The 19,459-nt window shown below is 44.7% G+C and overlaps 1 protein-coding gene across 1 annotated transcript in view; it reads right to left on the bottom strand.

Annotated features, from left to right (window-relative positions):
• Positions 1 to 19,459, bottom strand: part of LOC112116000 (angiopoietin-1 receptor) — a 65,697-nt gene that overhangs the window by 39,929 nt on the left and 6,309 nt on the right. Inside the window, exons 2-4 of the mRNA XM_026646468.1 lie at positions 9,347 to 9,658; positions 2,476 to 2,586; positions 1,288 to 1,440 (exon numbers count right to left, since the gene is read on the bottom strand). Of these exons, the coding sequence (XP_026502253.1) occupies positions 1,288 to 1,440; positions 2,476 to 2,586; positions 9,347 to 9,658 (576 nt within the window). The remainder of the gene's footprint in view (positions 1 to 1,287; positions 1,441 to 2,475; positions 2,587 to 9,346; positions 9,659 to 19,459) is intronic.

Genomic DNA, 19,459 nt, shown 5'->3' with positions numbered 1-19,459 from the left:
CTATATTAAGTGTCACTTTGTTTGCTACAGAAATACAGTCACCTCTCAAGTGGAACAGAGCAGCTGTTTATCAGCGCACTGTAACTCTACACCACGCTTTTAAGAAAGGAAGCAAAGTAGAATTTTGCTATTTGAAACTGAAGGGAGGATTTAATGCAGGAAGAGTTGCACTCTCTGGTATTCAGCAGAGTTGCACTGTCTGGGCAAGGATGTTATGTTTAACATTTCTGCTCTGATAAATGCCCAGGACTATGACTACAAATACTCAGGAGCTCAGTTACATCTGATCTGAAAGATGCGGTGCTTATAACATGCCAGCAGGTTTAAGCTCAACATTTCTGGCTTTGTGCCTGTGGTTGGCAATCTGAGAAAATTTCTATCACAGTATTCTTCTTTCAAGGAGACAAAAACATATTAGGGCTAATTCACCCACTATCTTTGCTGGAGTTATACCAGGGATCAGTATGGCACACTGTTATCTCTATAAAACTGTTTAAAAACAATCAATAGAAGTGTAAACACAAACTCCTGTCTTGATCATTGTTTACCATTTCCTAGGCTGATAAGCTACTAAGGGCCAGTTCCTGAACTCTGGAAACCAATAGAAATTTTGTCATTGTCTTCAAGAGGGGCAAAGACCGGGCCCTAAACTCCATTACAAGCACAAACATCATGCTAGACCTGTTCCTCCAAGATGCTGGAGGAACTGCAGGGAGCTCCCAGGGCTCAGCAGTGTTCAGTATGTGACCCTCTCTCAGTAACTATACTTCCTATGATCTTCTAATGCAAAGCCATGATTGTGAAGGTGATGATGGAAAATTCTTGAGGCAGCTCCAATAACAGAGAAACATGACTAGAGAAATCCAGACTTGGGCTGGAATTTTCAGATTTAAGCTTGCATTTAATGTGTCAAAGTGGCATTTGGATGTCAAAAGAGGCCCCAAGTCCTCTAGACATCTAAACAGAATTTTCACTGGCTGGCACCTACTAGGAAATCCTATGGTAAAACCCCAAAGACCAAACTCTGGGTCAGAGTCATGTTGATGGAGCTGCCCAAGACAGCATTTTTGAAAGCTGGGCTCCCACCTTTTCAAAAGCAGCATCAGCATGCACACAGTAGGCAGATAGGGCCAAAATCCCTGCTTCGAGTCAAATGGTCTCAGTTTGCACCAACTGAGAATTTGGCCCCTATTTTGCTTTTACAAAGGTTGGCTCTCCATTTTATTATAACACCACTTCAAAACACAAAAACAAAGACTGATCAACACACACAAGAGGGAAACTTACGTCTTACTATCAGCCTTGTATAAGCAGTGGTGAAGGTGTTTCCTCCTATGTATCTGGCAGAGTAGACCCCTGCATCCTGTAGCAGGGCTTCAGAGCAGGTCACTTCTAGCACATTTGGCACTTCATGCCTGGGCACAGAGTGAATGAAAGAACCTGAGAGAAGGGCATAAAAAACATCATAATAGAGCAGAACATCCATTCAACCCTTCACAAGAGGAGCTCAGGTCAGCCAGTGAGGGAAGACATCTCAGATGAAGCAAGCTGTCTACCACGCAGAACAAATCTGTTGACCATGACACGGTTGGGGCACAAAACCTCTTCTTTGCCTCTCCTCCAGCTGCCGCTGCATATGAGTTGAACAACCCGGTAATTAATGTCTGAAGAATGTAGCTGCAGGGATACTCACTGTGCCATCAGTGAACTGCAGAATTCTGCTTGTTTTAGAGGATCAGCTCACCTTGTGCTTCAGCTAGTCAGATGCCAGCTTATTCATATGGTGTGGTACATGTGTATGTATATTCGCAAATATTTCCTTTTATGAATAAGGTCGCTTTGGATGGCCTCTTCTCTATGGTTTCACACTTTCATACATGTATAAGTGATGGCCATTAGTTAGGCCCTGATCATGTAAAGTGATTCACAAACACAGACCCTTACTCCCTTGTGGAATCCTGTTGGTCTCTCCATTCCTTAAGCTCGGACAGGGGGTAAGCTATGTAGCAATGGGAACCTAAATCATGGAGCAGAGAGAGATCTCAGTCAGATGTCCAGCTTCTGGAGTGCTCAGGGGGAGTTGGGAGGGGGGAAAGGGGAAGAGATCTTGGAAGGCAGCAAGTAAATAGAAAAAGAGGAAGTGGGGCAGAAGCACTTAGAGCAGCATAGCGCAGGCGATATTGAGGGATGCAAGGCAGAGATACAAGGGCGGGGAGTTATAAGATTAAAAGCAAAGGCACAACAACTGGGGAACTGGAGAGCACAAGGGATTGTGGAGGGGAAGCAAATAATTTGATCAACGCTGTTTCTAGGGTTGGCAATCTGGCTCCTTCTCTGAGCACTAAATGCACAAGAAATGATGCTTCCTTCAATTGCACAGCAAGAGCATCACCAGTAATTATTTTAATGTAGTGGCACAGGTGCTAGGATATCACAGTGATGGGTGAGGGGAAAATAGAGAGAGAGAGTCGTTACCGTTTTTGTAGATCACTGCATCTTCCTCCATTGCAATCTTTCTGATGAAGGAAATGTTCACATGTTCTCCCTTGTTCACTGTCATAGTTAAGGCCACTGGGAGGAAGGAAGCTAAAATAAAAATGGTCAAAACATGGGATCAATGACTATAAATATTATCAATGACTGTGATTCCCCTAAACTGGAAGCTGGAGGATAATCTACAGCAGAATCATCACTGGTGATTTATATGTTTAGATTTCCTTTGCCATCAGCAGCCCCTGCTCTGTGTTTCAGCAGTGCCATGGGTGGGGGGGCATATAGGTGCTTGAACAATAAGGTGGTGTAACTAGAGGCAAGGAGAGGAAATTAATAATAATGTTAATACTGGCTGGATAACTGGAAACAATTCCTAACCAAGAGAACCAACCAGTTGTAGAATAATTTCCCAAGTCTTTTTAGCCCTAGGGACAATTTTTATAAATAGACTGGGTAAGATACTGGGTAAATTTACTAGGAAAAGATCTTTCACTGGCAAAGAAGGTTTCTATGATGTAGTGAAATGCAACAATGTCAGGACATCAGTGTCATATAAGGCCTACCGGAAGACAGGAATAGCATAGTGTAGTGCTCAAAATTAGCTCACCACACTTTCCACAAGACACCATTCCTTACTGAGGACAACCGAATAAATGTATTCTGAGAGGGGTCGGGCAACATTTTTCAACCACATTTTTTTCTATCTGAATATATCTTTTCATCAAAATCTAAACGTTGCATGGGAAAATATGCAGTTCAATGCATTTGTTAAAAATTCTTGAACTGGAAAATTCAAAACAAAAAAAATGCACAAAACACAAACCTACTTTCACACACTTTCCTGCTGTTTTCCAATCTTTTCCAGCTGGAAAACAGTAAATAAGTGTGAAAAGTGAGTTTCATTCATTTTCACACCTTTTTCACCTTTCTTGTCTATTTACCAGCGGAGGAAAGGGAGTAGGGAGTGAGAAACCTGAAAATCCAGAAACCAATAATGGAAAAAAAAAAAAACAAATGACATTTTAAGTCAAAATTACACAAAACTTTAGTTGCAAAAGATTTTGATACGAAATTAAATCAAGTTTGATTTAATTTCATTTTGAAAATTCCTGTGGAAAACTTGGGATTTTTTTGAGGGAAAAATTTTCTGACCAGCTCTAAATCTGAGATTCCAGGCCAAACTCTTCTTGTGATAATATTGGGGGGTGGGGGGGAGGGGCGGGGAGGGGCGGACATTATAAAAGCTATCCTACCAAATTAGAAAATTCTGATTTTTCAAACTGAACTTTGGGGATATTCAGATCTCAGTCTGGATCTAAACCTCACACTTTAGGCCTATTTTTACTGAGGACAATGAGTACACTCTCAGAGGGATGGGACACTGTGTTTTACTGCTCCCTTCTGTGTCTTCTTATTTTTTCCCAAGGATTTCTAGCTTTTCTTTGGGTAGGTCCCTCCCATACCATGGTTTGCTTCCACCTTCCAAGGTCTTGCAGGGCAGTCACCCTCCTCATGGCTAAAAGGGCTGAATTTTACCTCCTCCAGAATCTGCTAAAGCCAATCTGAGTCTCCACTGGAATAAGCTCTTATGCTCTGGGTCCTATTCTACTGCGGTCCCATTTATGGGATATTTTATTTAGGGTAAAGGATGTGCGGGCTACAGACCAGTATGAATTATGGGGTAATTTTTTCAGACACTTTTCCATTCAGTTATGCTCACACCCCTTGCCCCCACCCTTTGTGCAAACATTCAAGCAAGCACATTTTGGTTTGTACCAAAGATTGTGGAAAGCAAATTTTGGGCCTGTAGCTGAAATTTGTTTACTGAAGTAATTAAATTCATTTTAGATGGAAGTGGAAGTAGTTTATAAATGCTAGGTCAGAAACAAAAGCCAAAGAACAAAAACAACAACAAAAAATAACATGTGGCTTCTGTCACCATCTATCTGTATTAGGTATTTAGTACATTGGCTGGAAAAACTTAGATGGAACCATTTCCCATCAGAAAATGAATTTCCATTGAAGTAAAAATGCTTTGAGAAATCGTATTAATTTTCCCAAAAATGTGTTTAGGAGAAAACCTACAAAAAAGCCCTCACAATGTTAAACCATTCCATTTCGACATTTGCAGAATGAGAAGTTTTGAGTTTTCATTTTGAAATGACTTATTTCCATTTTGAAATGACATATAAAGAAACTTTAAATGCTGTATTATATTATATGCAGTGTTGTTTTAGCCATGTTGGTCCCAGGATATTAGAGAGAAAACGTGGGTGAGGTAATATCTTTTATTGGACCAATTTCTGTTGATGAGGAAGACAAGCTTTTGGGCCACACAGAGGTCTAGGTCTTCAGGTCTAGGAAACTAACTCAGAGTGTCACTCCTTGTCTCTCTCACCAACACAAGTTGGCCCAACTATGAAAGTAGTTCTATTCACTTCAGTGAAATTACTCATGTGCGTAAAATTAAGCACATGCATAAGTGTTTGCAGGTTTGCGGCCTTGCACAATATTATCTAGGCCAGGGGTCGGCAACCTACAGCATGCGTGCCAAAGGTGGCACGCGAGCTGATTTTGCCTGGCACGCTGCTGCCATCTGGGGTCCCGGCTGCCGGCCCCGCTCAGCCCACTGCCGGCTGAGTGAACGGAACCCCAGGCCGGCAGGAGGCTGAGCGGGGCCGGCGGCCGGGACCCCAGACCGGCAGCAGGCGTGCCCCCCGGCTCTGCCCTCACCGCGCTCTGGTTCTGCGGCTCCCGGAAGTGTGAGCTGCTGGGGCGCAGGGCCCTGAGCCTGCTCCGGGTGGGGCAGTGGTGGCGGCTCACACTCCCGGGAGCCACAGAGCCCGAGCGCGGTGAGGGGGCAGCCGGGGTGCGCACGGGGACCGCCACCCGCATGCATCCGCTGCAGGAGCCACCCCGGGGGGGGGGGGGAGCACCGGGCCGCAGCCGGGGCAGGCGCCCCCCTGGATCCTCCCTCACTGTGCTCGGGTTCTGCGGCTCCCGGAAATGTGAGCCATCGCCGCCGCCCCTCCCAGAGCTCTCCCCCTCCCACTGCCTCAGCACTCTGCGGGGGAGGGGCTGTGCCCACGGCAGCCCGCAGTGTGTTTTGCCTCCACGTGGAGGCAGCGTCTGACCAGCGTGGGCATGGTAAGGGGAGTCCTGGGGGGCAGGCAGGGAGCAGGGGGAGGGTTGGAAGGGTCGGGAGTTCTGGGGGGCCTCTCAGGGGGTGGGGAGTGGTTGGATGGGGCGTGGGAGTCCCGGGGGTCTGTCTGGGGGCGGGGGTGTGGATAAGGGTTGGGGCAGTCAGGGGGTAGGGTCCTAGGGGGGCAGTTAGGGTGGGAGGGTCTCAGGAGGGGGCAGTCAGGGGACAAGGAACAGGGAGGCTTAGGTAGGGGGTGGCGTTCTGGAGGGCAGTTAGGGGCAGGGGCCCCAGGAGGGGGCAGTCAGGGGTCAAGGAACAAAACTGCAATCTATGTGGGAACAGAAAATAAAGCAGAATTTTAAAAAATAAGTTTCTTGCAACAATGATTCAACCAGCTCTACTAAAGTGTTTGATCCTCAGACTCCATCCACAGTCAGAGCTGGGGGTGTGATTCCCAGCACACGTAGACATACTTGCACCAGCTCTCATTGAACTAGCGAGCTAAGAAGAGCAATGTAGGCATGGCAGCATTGGAAGCAGCGGTATGGGCTCGCCACCCTAAGTATGGATTGTAGTCAGGGCTGATAGCTCATGTCGCCACTACCTATGTTACCATGGCTACACTACTTTTTGAGTGCAACTAGCTCACTGAGAGCTAGCCCAAGTATGTCTGTGCTAGCTGGGAACTGCACCCTATCTCCAAGTATTGGGGTGTTCGGTTCGGTGGCTTTTTGTTTTAAATGTAGACAGCTAGTATTAATTGTTGTTTTTCATGAGAAATTCGCTTTACAGTTCAGCTTTTATTTTTCCTTTCTATTTTCTTTGTGTGAGTTGTTTAGTTTATCCATGAGACCTTTTCTTCACAGCATTGTTGTAATGGAAAGGAACCCACATTCCTTGGTGGGCTCCGTTCCAATGTATTTTTAGCTTATGGTCTGCATTTAATTAATTATTTTACAATATGAGCCCACTCCTTAAAGAGACACAATGAACTGAGTTGTAGAAGTGCCCCAGCTCTCTTTGGCTTACGTGTCTATAAATCCATAACCATCCCTTCCTCTGTAGAGAGATTCTGTTGTGTTGCAATTTTTTCCCCTTCAGTCACTAAGGAATAGATTCTATACTATACATACTATATGCCAGGCAAGTCTAGAGTATACAGGATATAGGAGAACTGGCCCTCTACTTTGAAAATGTTATATGTAGACTCATGCAGAAAAATGTTCTTCCTTTACATTTTCACATTATAAAGGCCAAGATTGTCAAAAATGAATAGCTTAAGTTAGGCTCTTATGTCCATATATAGGCACATAGGCCCCAATAAAGCATATAAGCATGTACTTAAGCATGTGAGCAATCCCATTAAAGTCAGTGGGACTATTCATATACTTAAAGTTAAGCACATGCTTAAGTGGTGTGATGGAGAGGGGCCCAAAGCAACTGCTAGATTTTCAAAATTGCCAGTCATTCAACAGCTCCCGTTGTCTTCAGTTGGACACACAGTGCACCTTTCAACTCATCTGATGAGAAGAAACCCTTAGTGTATCCAGAAGCCTTTAAAATTATTCAGACAATAACTGTGGAGAGGAAAAAAGCCTATTTGCCAGCTACAGTAGTTTTGCCAAACCCTGCAGCCCTTCCCTGACCTTCCTTTCCTCTCCCTGTGGCCTTTAATAGCTTTGAGAATTTCTACCATGTCTCTTTCTCACCCATCTAGAAGCTTACTAGTCAGTGCACATAACAGGCTCTCTGATGAGATCTATATCAGCCAAAGCTTTTAGCAAAGATCATCTGAAAAGTAGAAGTGCAATAATCAAGACCCCCAAAAGGCCCCATCTAAATCCATGTACAGCTGGTAAGAAGATCATATCTCCTCTGGATATAACAGATTTAGCCTGGGTGATCCACATGTCGGGCTCTCAAGTCAAGTCTCTCTTCCCAGGCACGTAAGCCCTTGACCTTAAAGAGCTACAATGGGTTCAGCACCCATCATCACATCTGCTGAGGAACACAAGAAGTCAAGAGAACATCACCCCAATAACCTGCTATCTACACTGGCTTCCTGTTAGATACAAGGCCAAATTCAAGATTTTGGCTCCCATCTTCAAAGCCTTTCGTAGATTGTTACCTGAGGGTCTGCCTCACCTGCTTGGTCATGAACCCCCTCCTTCCCTCCTCCTCCCCCATTGAACAGAACAATGGAACTGGCAACCTCAAGAGTGAGATGTATGTGAGTACAAGGGACAGAGCTTTCTGGGTGACAGGCCTGAGAATCAGGAGTACACTCTCAGCAGAGGCCAGAACAACCACAAACCTTATCACCTTCAGAGTAAAATGCAAAATCCACCTGGCCTGCTCACACCACATTACAATAAAGAAACTTCAGCCCTGCTCACTGGGGAGAGAGAGCAAGAGAAAGTGTTGTTATATGTTCACTCTACAATTCCCATCATCTTGACAGTATTTGTGCACAATAACGGATTTGCAGGCTAAGTGGAGGTGTTTGAACTGTTGGTACCACAACATATTGTGCTAAATATTAGTGATGGGTGAACTTCAAAAGGTTTGAATGTTTGATGAAGTGCAGAAAATTATCTAAAAGTTCTTATGTTTCTCTGGAGCTTATGCCAAGCTCTTTGCTTTGGAACTCAGCCTGGAAGTCTCATGAGATCAAGATACATATGAGATTTCTAGTATGAATAGGCATGGTCTAGGAATCAGAGCATAGCTATCTATCCCCATCCACCCCATCCACCCCATCTATCTATCTATCTATCTATCTATCTATCTATCTATCTATCTATCCCCATCCACCCCCTCTATCTATCCATCCCCATCCACCCCCTCTATCTATCTATCTATCTATCTATCTATCTATCTATCTATCCCCATCCACCCCCTCTATCTATCTATCTATCTATCCCCATCCACCCCATCCATCTATCTATCTATCTATCTATCTATCTATCTATCTATCTAATACTGTTGCCCACCACATTGATATCAGAGCACCTTCCACATAAAAGAGATTGGCAATAGTGAAATTCTTGGTGGACTGTGTGGAGTCTCTTGCCTTGCCTACGCAGCATGGCAAAGTGCACTAGAGGAGCCCAGTTTATAAAGCCCTCTGTGCTGTACTCTAACTGCTCTGTATAGACCCTGCTGGTGCACTCTAAAAGGTACCTAGTTCCTGATACCTTTTAAAGCGCGCCAGCAGGGTCTACACGGGGCAGTTAGAGTGTAACAAGTTAGAGTGAGGTTTGCTGTACTGTGTAGACAAGCCCTCTGGTTTTTCTCAGCTTATGGAAATTACTTGGGGTAGGGGTCACGTTTTTAAAGTGCTTTGAAGATGAAAGGCCCAATGTAAGAGTTACTGTAGTTATTGCTTTGTGGGTTCAATGAGGCCACAACGGTTTTTCTTGCCATATTTTATTGCTTCCATTTTGTGCTGCTGGGTATAACCAGAAATGGGCAGAACGTGCAAAAATGTAAGAGAAAAATACTAACTCAGAACATTAACCAAATGTTTCTGAGCCTCAGAAATGATTGGTTTGGATTTGGGCCAGATAAGTTCTTAATGAATCCAGGCCACTTTGCTCACTCTGGATCCACTACTGTACCTGCTCCTGTTATTTAAGGGTAGCAGCCAAACTGCAAGCAGATGTCCCCTAGTGGGGCTCGCACATCTCTGGTCTGACCAGCATACAGTACCTCCTAGTGGCATCTTCATTGTACGTATCCTTGTCACCTCATCTTTGACTTTCCCTTCACAGTAGTAAGCTCCGACAGTTTCACCAGCTTGTTCCCTTTTCCACACCACTTTTTTGGCTGTTCCTCTCTTCTCGTCTTCAGTAACTTCCAGAGGGTCCTGGTGTTGGCTCATCAAGGCCTCATAGTCTCGCCCTATTGTGACAGACTCGCGGGAACTCCATCTGGCTGCAATGCAGATAAGCGATGTCTCTGAGTTGCTCACTAGAGGGAGTGAATTGATCAACACCAGGTCCAGCGCTGCCTCCACTTTACCTACAAACAAACAACAGGTGAAGGGATTTTTCTGCAGAGTCTGAGTATTGCTTTTAGTTCTGATTGTTCACATAGGGGCTTTTGAAGTAATAATATATGGAGATATACCTATCTCATAGAGCTGGAAGTGACCCTGAAAGGTCATCTAGACCAGACCCCTGCCTTTACTAGCAGGACCAAATACTGATTTTGCCCCAGATCCCTAAGTGGCCCCCTCAAGGACTGAACTCACAACCCTGGTTTTAGCAGGCAAATGCTCAAACCACTGAGCTATCCCTCCCCCACACTCAGTGCTTCCCCAGTGCTAAAATAAAATGGCTGCATGTAAATATTCTGTTCTAGTTACTTTGGGAACAAACCCTGAGCCCAGATTGTGCCTTAGGAATGTTTGGAAGGAGAGGACCCTCCACTCATGGCTTTCCTCAGTTTGTGCAGAATGGGAAGTGAGCCACCTCTCTGGCAACACAGACCCTTTCCTCACACCTCTTCATGGTGAGGGGTGATGCAAAGGATCCTACATCCAAACCTATGGAACATGCTTTAAGACCAGCACTAAGAAGTAGGGGCACAGGGAGACTGTTGTGTCATCACTGCGGATATAATTGCATGCATGGATCAGTGGCCATGCACTTGCTCCAAGTAGCCGTCGACTGATGTATACAAATAATAGCATCTATTTTATCGTTCATAAGCTACCTTATCTGGGCCTTCATTTTTATGGGAAGAATTTGTACCAGGAAAAATTGAGACCAGTATCTGAAAATATGCCTCTACGAGCCAATCATACTCCCATATTTCAAATTTCTGAGCCAGCTTCTCCACTGCTTTGTACCTTGTGACCCATGCACATCTGAATGGAAAACATTAGCAAATCAAAATGCCCTCTTTATGCCCACTTTGCCAAGGTGCCAATGGCTAGGCAAAGTGCAGGGCAGTGGAGAATCAGACCCCTGTTTGCATCAAAGAAAATCCCCTTTTTCTTACCCTAACATTGCTAATTATATGTTGGCTGTTTCGTGCTCTACAGAATCTAAAATTACTTTAAAACTAAGAACTTAAACTCTCTCCCATTACCCCCTTCCCTCACTGATCTACAGTCTAGTATGGTTATCGCTTTAAAACCCAAATGAGAACAACAAACAACAGAGTTACAGAGGTTCCTTACAGTTTTCAGTGATCAGTGTTTCCAACAGTTAATGACGCGCAATTTAAGAAAGCACTTAAGTTCCAGCACATGCTTACTGGCTTTCCAACAAGTACATATTACTTACATTTTGATAGTCTGGACATGTCACATAGCCATAGGAACTAATAATAAGAAGAAGAACAAATATTTTGGACATCTGAGCTGTCTCCCATAGATCTGAAAGTGTTTTTCAACCATTTAACCAATGAAGACTCACAACATGGCCAAGATGTAAGTATTATTACAGACTGGAAAACTGAGGCAAAAGGGAGGTTAAGTGACATTCCAGAGGACATAAGAAGTCTGTGGCAGAGAGATAAATAGAACCCAGACTTTCTAACTCCTAATCTTGTGAGTTTGCCAATAGATAAGGCTCCCTTTAATAAATGTAACTGACTTGAAATACTATGGTGATAGGTACTGTTTAAAAATGGCAGATAGATACAGAGAGAGAAAGAGAGAAGGATAATTACAATGTTTTCTCTTGGAAAGTGTTTTAAGTCTTAGTTGTTGAGGGAGTGAGATACAGAACCCCTTATGCTCAGTGCTTTCGGTTTTGGAAATAAGGGTAAGGAGTAGGGGAATGCTGTCATTTTCCAGCTAAAATGCAAACAATAATTGATTTCTGTTAAGCATCCCCTTTATTTTCCAGCTTTAGATTCAGCTGTATTTTGTGTGTATACCAGCAGGCTCTCTGCAGTCGGTATTTTGTGCCATTCCGTTTGCAAACAGCTTTCAGTTTTGAAGCAAGGAGTATAGCCCTAGATAAAGAGGTCAAAGGGGAGCAGTGCTTACTGCAGATTCTGAATGTGTGCGTGTGTATTTTGTGCTTTAGTCCAAGGGAGGAGGTACCTCACGGCATGCAATGCCAGCAGCTTCTCAGGGGAATGTAGTATCTTAAGACACACTGACACCCATCCCTCCCAGCCAGAGTGCTGCAGTTACCACCCTTTCATGTGCCAACCCAGATAACTTATGTTACATAACAGAGAAATAAAACCTTCTGGAAAGAATGTAGCAGCCATTAAAATAAATGTTGTATAAAGCCAAGGGTCAAAGAAGTCAAGTCATCCTGTAGCACATTACAGAAATAACTCGTTTGAATACAGCTAAAGTTAAGTAGCTGTACAATGCAATCATGGCCAGTTGGGTGTGTGCATTTTATTCATTTTTTATTTACTGCATATATAGGGTCTAAGCATGCAATCTCTACTCACATGAGCAGTTCTTCCTTGCTCACTCTGGGGCCAAGTCTCCTCTTGCTTTTAACCAGGGTAAATCAGAAGCCATTCCACTGAAGTCAATATTTAAGGATGAAGGTTCTACAACAGTTGTCTATGTATGTTTCCTACAGAGCATTGAGTGCTTACTGGAAAGACGCATACCTCTATAGAAGTCAAGGGAGCTAGAACAGCTGAGGAGCCATCCCATATTCTGGCAATTCATAACTAAATTTGGGCCTGAACCAACACTGGATCCTAATTTCCCCAAACTCTGGAGAAGTTCAGATTCAAATCTGGATCCCAACTCCATGACTGGGGGGGATTGTTACATGTCACATGTTCCCCTGGAGTGGTGGAGCTTGAGGCAAGGTTGCAAATTAGAATGAAAATGCATTGATATAGCTGAGAGGGAAGGGCTTCCATAGCACCTACATGTACACAAATATCCCCCCCCCCGCCCCTGGTCACCTGTGGGGGTGGGATGGGTTAGCATCCCCATGCTGACCTGGTCTGAAGCTGCCACAGCAAGTCATTCTCCAGATCTCTAGCCCTTAAAGGGGCACACACCCTTTTGACAAGTCAGACAACCCCCCCCCCCCCCCACACACCCTTTAATGTGCAGTCAGGTAATTTGCTTACATGAACATAGATTTCAAGTCCAAAATATAAAAATAAAGAGAACATCTTTCTCCTGCATTGCAGGAGAATTTTAATACCCCTCAGAATCTTAGTCTGGGGCCTAAGTCTTGTGTAGGCATTGATCCCGGTGCAAAGTGGGTATAGTGAGTAGGCATTGATCCCGGTGCAAAGTGGGTATAATGAGTATCAAATCAGAATGGAAGCACTTTACACCCAATTTGCTCTCTCTTTGCAGAGGTGAAATGACTAAACACAAGGCACAGAACAATAAAGACTCAGGCCCATAGTTTATCTAAGGCCTGGCCTACACTTAAAAATTAGATCACCTAACTACATTGCTCAGGGCTGTGAGGGTTGCTCACCTCCTGAACACCACAGGTAGGTCAACCTAATCCCTTAGCTAGGTTGATGGAAGACGACTTCTGTCAATCTAGCTTCTGCCCCTGAGCTAGATGGATTAACTATATCAAAGGAAAAACCTCTTCCACTGATGTAAGCAGCATCCACACATAGCTGTGCCAATGTAACAGCTGTACTGTAGGCATGCACTTAATATGAGACTATCCTGGTAGAACTGACAGTCTGACTACCCAAGAGTCATTTATTCCTTGGGGATCAAAGTCTCATAGCTGGAATCCATTTCAGGTGGAGATGAAAATATAGTCCAGGTGCAAATTCTGAGCTAATGAAACGTCCACCTCCAGATAGATGGTCCCAATGAGGGCCTGATCCTGCAAGGTGCTGAGCATTTCCTGGGAGAAGAATAGCTCTCTCAACTCCCACTGGCCTCAGGATCTGTAGGACTGGACTTTTAGGGCTCAAACTAAAAACCATTGAAGTAATAGAAAGACATCTGATATCTCCAAGCGGCAAAGGATTAGACCCTTAGTCCCCTTAGATGTAGGGCTTGTCTATATGAACAGTTAGTGCTCAGTAAACTGGGGTATAAATCTACTTTGCACTAGCTTGCTGCACACAAAGTGTCCGTGTGGCCCCAGCTGTGATGCACGAAATGTTCCATAGTGCGCTTTGAAACTGGAGTAAGTCCCAGTGCACTAGGGAACTTTTCGTGCCCAGCAGCAGAGTCCACACAGTCCATTAGAACAGTGGGTCTCAACCAGGGGTACGTGTACCCTGGTGGTACGCAGAGGTCTTCCAGGGGGTACATCAGCTCATCTGGACATTTGCCTACTTTTACAAAGAACTAGCGAAGTCAGTACAAACTAAAATGGCATACAGACAATTACTTGTTTATACTGCTCTATATACCATACACTGAAATGTAAGTACAATATTTATATTCCAATTGATGTATTTTATAATGATATGGTAAAAATGAGAAAGTCAGCAATTTTTCAGTAATAGTGTGGCTGTGGCACTTTTGCATTTTTATGTCTGATTTCGTAAGCAAGTAGTTTTTAAGTGAGGTGTAACTTGGGGTATGCAAGACAAGTCAGTCTCCTAAAAGGGATACAGTAGTCTGGAAAGGTTGAGAGCCACTGCGTTAAAGCGCAGCAGGCTAGTGCAAGGAAGATTTACATCCCAGCTTGCTGTGTTCTAATTGACCATACAGACAAGCCCCTAGGAGAAAGTGCTGATAAAGTAGATTTCTGCTGCAAGCCAACTGCCTACAGCATCCCTGCTTAGCCGCCTCTCATGGCCAAATCCTGCTATTCTTATTCAAGAGGAACTCCCGCTCCTTAGTGTGGCAAAACTCACGCAAAACTAACCCTTGAAGTCAATGGGAGTTTTGCCCAAGCTGTGACTGAAGGATTTAGCTCTCTGAGAACGCAATAAACACAGACAGGAAACAGCCTTTCTCTGTATCAGTGAAGATCCCCTGTGCTTCCTTGAAAAAATCCTTTGATTCCTGCCCTTCTCCTTGTAGGACTGACCTCTGCAGGAAGGCGATTTGCTGTGTATGCAAAGGGGGTTTGGGGAAAGGAGGCACCCGCAGGCGGCGAACACTGGAAATGGGAGGTGTAACTTACAGCGAATTCACTGCCAAAAGACTATTGACACAGAGTTATGGCTGCCCAGCGCTGCCTTGTGCCCTTCCAGAACAGGGAGTGTGGCTAAACTTAATCCTCCGCTAATCAGGAAATACAGAGTTAAAGTAATGTCTGTTCCACTGCACACCCCCCGCACACACTTTACCTCTGTGGAGACAGCAATTGCCCATGTAGATACTCATGCTGCTCAGCACAACTCCACTTGACCACAACTAATCCAAGGGTTGCACTATCCCTCACTAGACTATGTCTAGCAGGACGGATCCAGGGAATACTGTAAGTGGTTAGCACAGCTCTCACCGTCACTTCCAGTGACTGATAGTCCACGAGGGATGCCAAGAAGAAAACGGGTGGTGGGTCTAAGAGGCCAGGGGAGGCTAAGCCGCCCCAAACAGGATGCAGCGCACCATCCTCTGGAGGCCGAAAGGGTGCCTGGGCCATAGCCCCACCCGGGCTCAGCCCCGAGGCCCCATTCCCGCTTGTTCTCTTCCCTCGTGGCCCGGCCCACGCTGCTCCTCTTTCCATCCCCACTCTGCCTCTTCCCCCAAGGTCCCCCCGCCCACTGCTCATGCCTCTCTGCCCTCTCTTTGCGGGGGGAGGGGGGGTGCTTCATGGGATGAGGGAAAAGAAGGGAGGGTCTGGGGGGAGGGGGAAAAAGGCGGCAGGCGGAGGGCCTTAGGGAAGGGGAGGAAAGGGTAGGGGGGAGCCTCGGGGAAGGGGCAGAGCAGGGCCTGGGGTGAAATGGGAGTGGCATATGAGTGGGGCCTCGGGGGAGAATGCTGAGCAGGGGTGGGGGAGGGGCCATAGTCCAGGTGCCAGTGGGCCCCCCCACACACTTCTAGGAAGCTTCCAGCACTCACGCCCAGCCTCCCCAAATGCGGGAGTCACGTGCCGCCCATGGGAATATAAGAGTACTTTGCACTCTCCTCACAATCCTTTACATATTCTAAGTGTCCACCAAAACTCCTCCTTTGCAATGGCATTCACACACTGCCATGTACCCCGCCAGTCCTCTGTGCCATGCTATTGCTCCAGTTAGTGCTCAGTCAGGAGTAACTGGAAGAGATGGCTCAGAGGAATTCTCTGGCACTCATCCCAGATGCATGCCAATTTGCAGACCTAGAAAGCCTCTCTAATAATTTTTTAAATATTGCCGCCCCAGACAACCTAGCTGAGGCTAAAGCTGATCTGGTAATCTGTTTGGGAGAGATCAGTGCCATAGTTTGAGCCACAGGTATGTACAAAAAATATCATAAGAATGGGATAAATGCAATGACAAGTCTTTTATTTCTTGGCAATGGACCTCTGGAACGGAACCCCTTGACTCAATAATCCAAAATTTGCACCCCTAAGCCCCCTGGGCCCTGATAAGGCATGGCGGTTTTCGAGACAATGTGAGTATGCGTGGGAATGTGAGAGCACTTTGAAACATTGTCTGATAACCTTCAAGTATGGCGTCCCTAGCTTTCCTTCATAAGAGCAGTCATTCAGAGTAGCTGTGCCAGCCAGACCAACAGAGAGCTCTGAGGAAACAAAAAACCCAACCACCTATCTGAGAATTGGTTAATGTTTGTACAGTGCTTTGAACATGTAAAGTGCTATATAAGTGCATCAACTATTTATTCATTAGCATTATGATGAAGCAATGCAAGAAACAGGGAAGGAAGGCAGCAGCGGAAGGGTGGAAGGAAAAGAGCTTGTTAGGGGAGGAGTCTGAATTTTAGGCTTCATTATTAACAACATGGTGTAATTAGGAGTTGGGAATGCTCAGCATCAAAAACAGATCCCCTTTGAATTCTGAGCATAGCCGGGAAATAACAAGAGCAACACCAAGAGAGAGGTGGTATGTGAATACCATGCAGGGTCCATCTCGTAGAGGAGTGGACTGGGAATCAAGGCCCAGCGACCTCCCTGGTGCTCTGGGTTACTTTGTTACTGTGCAGCCTATTTCAATCCCATATCCAGGCAGATTTCTTCCAGGAAGCATTCACTGATTCCTTCAATCCCTTCATGGAGCAGTAGGGATTGTCCAGTGTTCCCTGCTCTGTATCACTTTCTGGATGCTTTGTTTTGACCCTATGACTCACCCGTGCCCTGTTTTTTCATTCTTTTCCCCTGGTATTAAGTGGATCTGCTTGTTTCTTTTGGCCCTTGTACTCTGTCGAGGTGGAGGTCTTTGTTGTTTTTGTAGGGAGAGTTGCCTTGGAGGGATGTGCTCAGCACATGGGGACCAAGTAGGCTGGATTTCTCCACACTTCAAATACAATTAATTCCTTTCCTCCAAGGAGAAATCGAAGGCAGGAAGTAGCTGCTCAGGAAGCACTGGCAGAGAATTTCCTCTCTGGAAGGGGAAATTGGCCATATCCCAAAAGAATTTTCCAATGGATTCAGGTAACATGACTGTAGTGCCCAGTACAAAATCCTGCCCCGCTGAAATCAGGGGCAAAACTCCCATTGCCTCCATTGCGGCCAGGATCTCAATCTTAGGCTTATAGCTGTCAACAACCATTTTTTAAAAAGTTGTGCCCAGGCAACAGCTGGCACTAACTAATGACATGAAACTTTTGAAATATCCTTGAAATATCCTTAAGGACGTGGGCAATGTCTGTGTGTACTTGGGGCCTACATGAACCTGCATTTCCCCCTGCACTGGACAGATACAAAGAAGCCCCTCCTGAAGTGCCGAGCTGCTCCGGTGAGATGCTCAACACCCTCAGTTGCCACTGAACTTCAATGGGAGTTGAGAGCATTGAACACTATCCAGGATCTGGCCTCCAGTCTGAATCAGGGAGTGAACGGGGAAAAAATAAACCCACAAAATAAGTTCTACCCTCTTGAGATGCCACTCTCAGTGCAGACTAGAAACTTATTATTTTTCTTAAATGAAAGTTTAGATTCTTGCACATAAAATAGCAGCTTGGAACAGATCTCATGATTAAAACACAGACATGGAAGTGTAGAGAGAGCTGGCTTAGATTCCTTGCTTTGCCACAAGCTTCCTGGGCAAGTCACTTAACCTTTCTGTGACTCAGTTTCCCCATCTGTAAAATGAGATGAGAGTGGGGTGTGGTGAGATTGACTTCATTTGTATGTAAACTAAGTTAAGATCCTGGAGTGGAACTTGCAGAAAGGCCAAGTATTATTATAGTGGTAATTTGATTGTTCCAATTACCACCCACCTGCCTTGTAGTGGAGAACCCTTCCATAACCTTTGGGGAGGTGGAAACTTATCCAAAGAATCACTTCAATACACACATCAAACCCTTTTATCATCATGGGTAGAAACAGTGTCCTTAAATGGAGACTAAAAAGTTTAGGCTGGATTTATACAGGCCTTTGCTATTGTTGGGAAATTAAATTAGCTTTTATAGTGACCCACCTGGGGATATGAATATAAGCCAAATGGACACCCTAGCAACAGGATGGCTAGAGTCTGTACTTGGCCTTCATCCTCAGCATAGAGAGCATGGCACATTAGCAGTTCAATGTAGGACCTTCTGCTGTTTATTTGTTATATGACATTATGCAACTATGGGGTTTAAGACTAATTTAGAGTATACTGAGAACAGACAGCCCAGTTGGCCCAGGCATCAACCTCACGTCTCTCAAGCCCCTTTAAAAAAACATTTCTTCCATGAAGCCCACAAAAGTGAGTTTATCATCTAAAACAAACCCCAACCACTAAGTCTCCTGTACCTCTGGATTTCTCAGGGTGTCTATGTTTTAGATTGAAAGCTCTTTGGACTGTCTTTATTTTTGTGTATTGTACAGAAAAGAGTATATTGGCACTTTGGTGGCTCCAAACACATTCATATTAGTAGTAGCACGACTAAATCTATTTAGAAACCAAGAATATATCATTTTGGCAATATTGTTAAAGAAAGTAATCAAACTTGACAGCTCCTCTAACAAATCTTTAAAATGAAATGCAGTATTTTATTTATTATTATAAGTGCAGTACTAAATTAACCAATACTGACATTTACAGTTATAAATTTGTTGGGCCTCACAAAGAAATGAACCAATCATGGACCTAATCCTGCCACACTTACTTATAAGAATAGAACAATCTTTCCTAATAGAGCTGGTTGAAAAATGGATACAAATTTTCACAAAAAATTCATAAGAACATAATATAAGAATGGCCACACCGGGTCAGACCAAAGGTCCATCTAGCCCAGTATCTTGTCCTCCGGCAGTGGCCAATGCCGGGTGCCCCAGAGGGAAGGACCAGAACAGGTAATCATTAAGTGATCCATTCCCTGTTGCTCATTCCCAGCTTCTGGCAAACAGAGGTAAGGGACACCATCCTGTTATTTTTGGGAGGGAGAGGGGAGTTATTGATGGGTTACACAAATGCCTGTCAGGGATGGTCTGCTTTACATGTTCCTGCCTCAGCACATGGGGCTGGACTTGATGACTTCTCAAGGTCCCTTCCAGCCCTACATTTCTATGATTCTATGGTTGATGAAATTTGAAATGTTGACTAAAAGTTTTGTCAAAATTTTCAATTTCAAAATTTCAGATCTCCTTAACTAGTGGGAGTGGTTGAAGTGAACTGTAAGAACTTCTGACATGAATAAGGGTTGCAGAATTGGGCCATAAGCATAGGTTCATGATAAACAGTTCTCCCTTCTTTTTTATTTTTAATTTAAAGTATTTGCTGAATATTATGGGCTCTGGTGTCCAGAGTCCATTTTATGGAATCCAAAGTCCACTGATGCCATGAAAAATGCCAAAC

Source organism: Terrapene carolina, unplaced genomic scaffold, assembly GCF_002925995.2.
Source record: "Terrapene carolina triunguis isolate 2854851 unplaced genomic scaffold, T_m_triunguis-2.0 Scaffold35098, whole genome shotgun sequence".
NCBI classification, from domain to species: domain Eukaryota; kingdom Metazoa; phylum Chordata; order Testudines; family Emydidae; genus Terrapene; species Terrapene triunguis.
The sequence above is the reverse complement of the archived record's forward strand: the minus strand, read 5'-3'. Positions and strand labels throughout refer to the sequence as shown.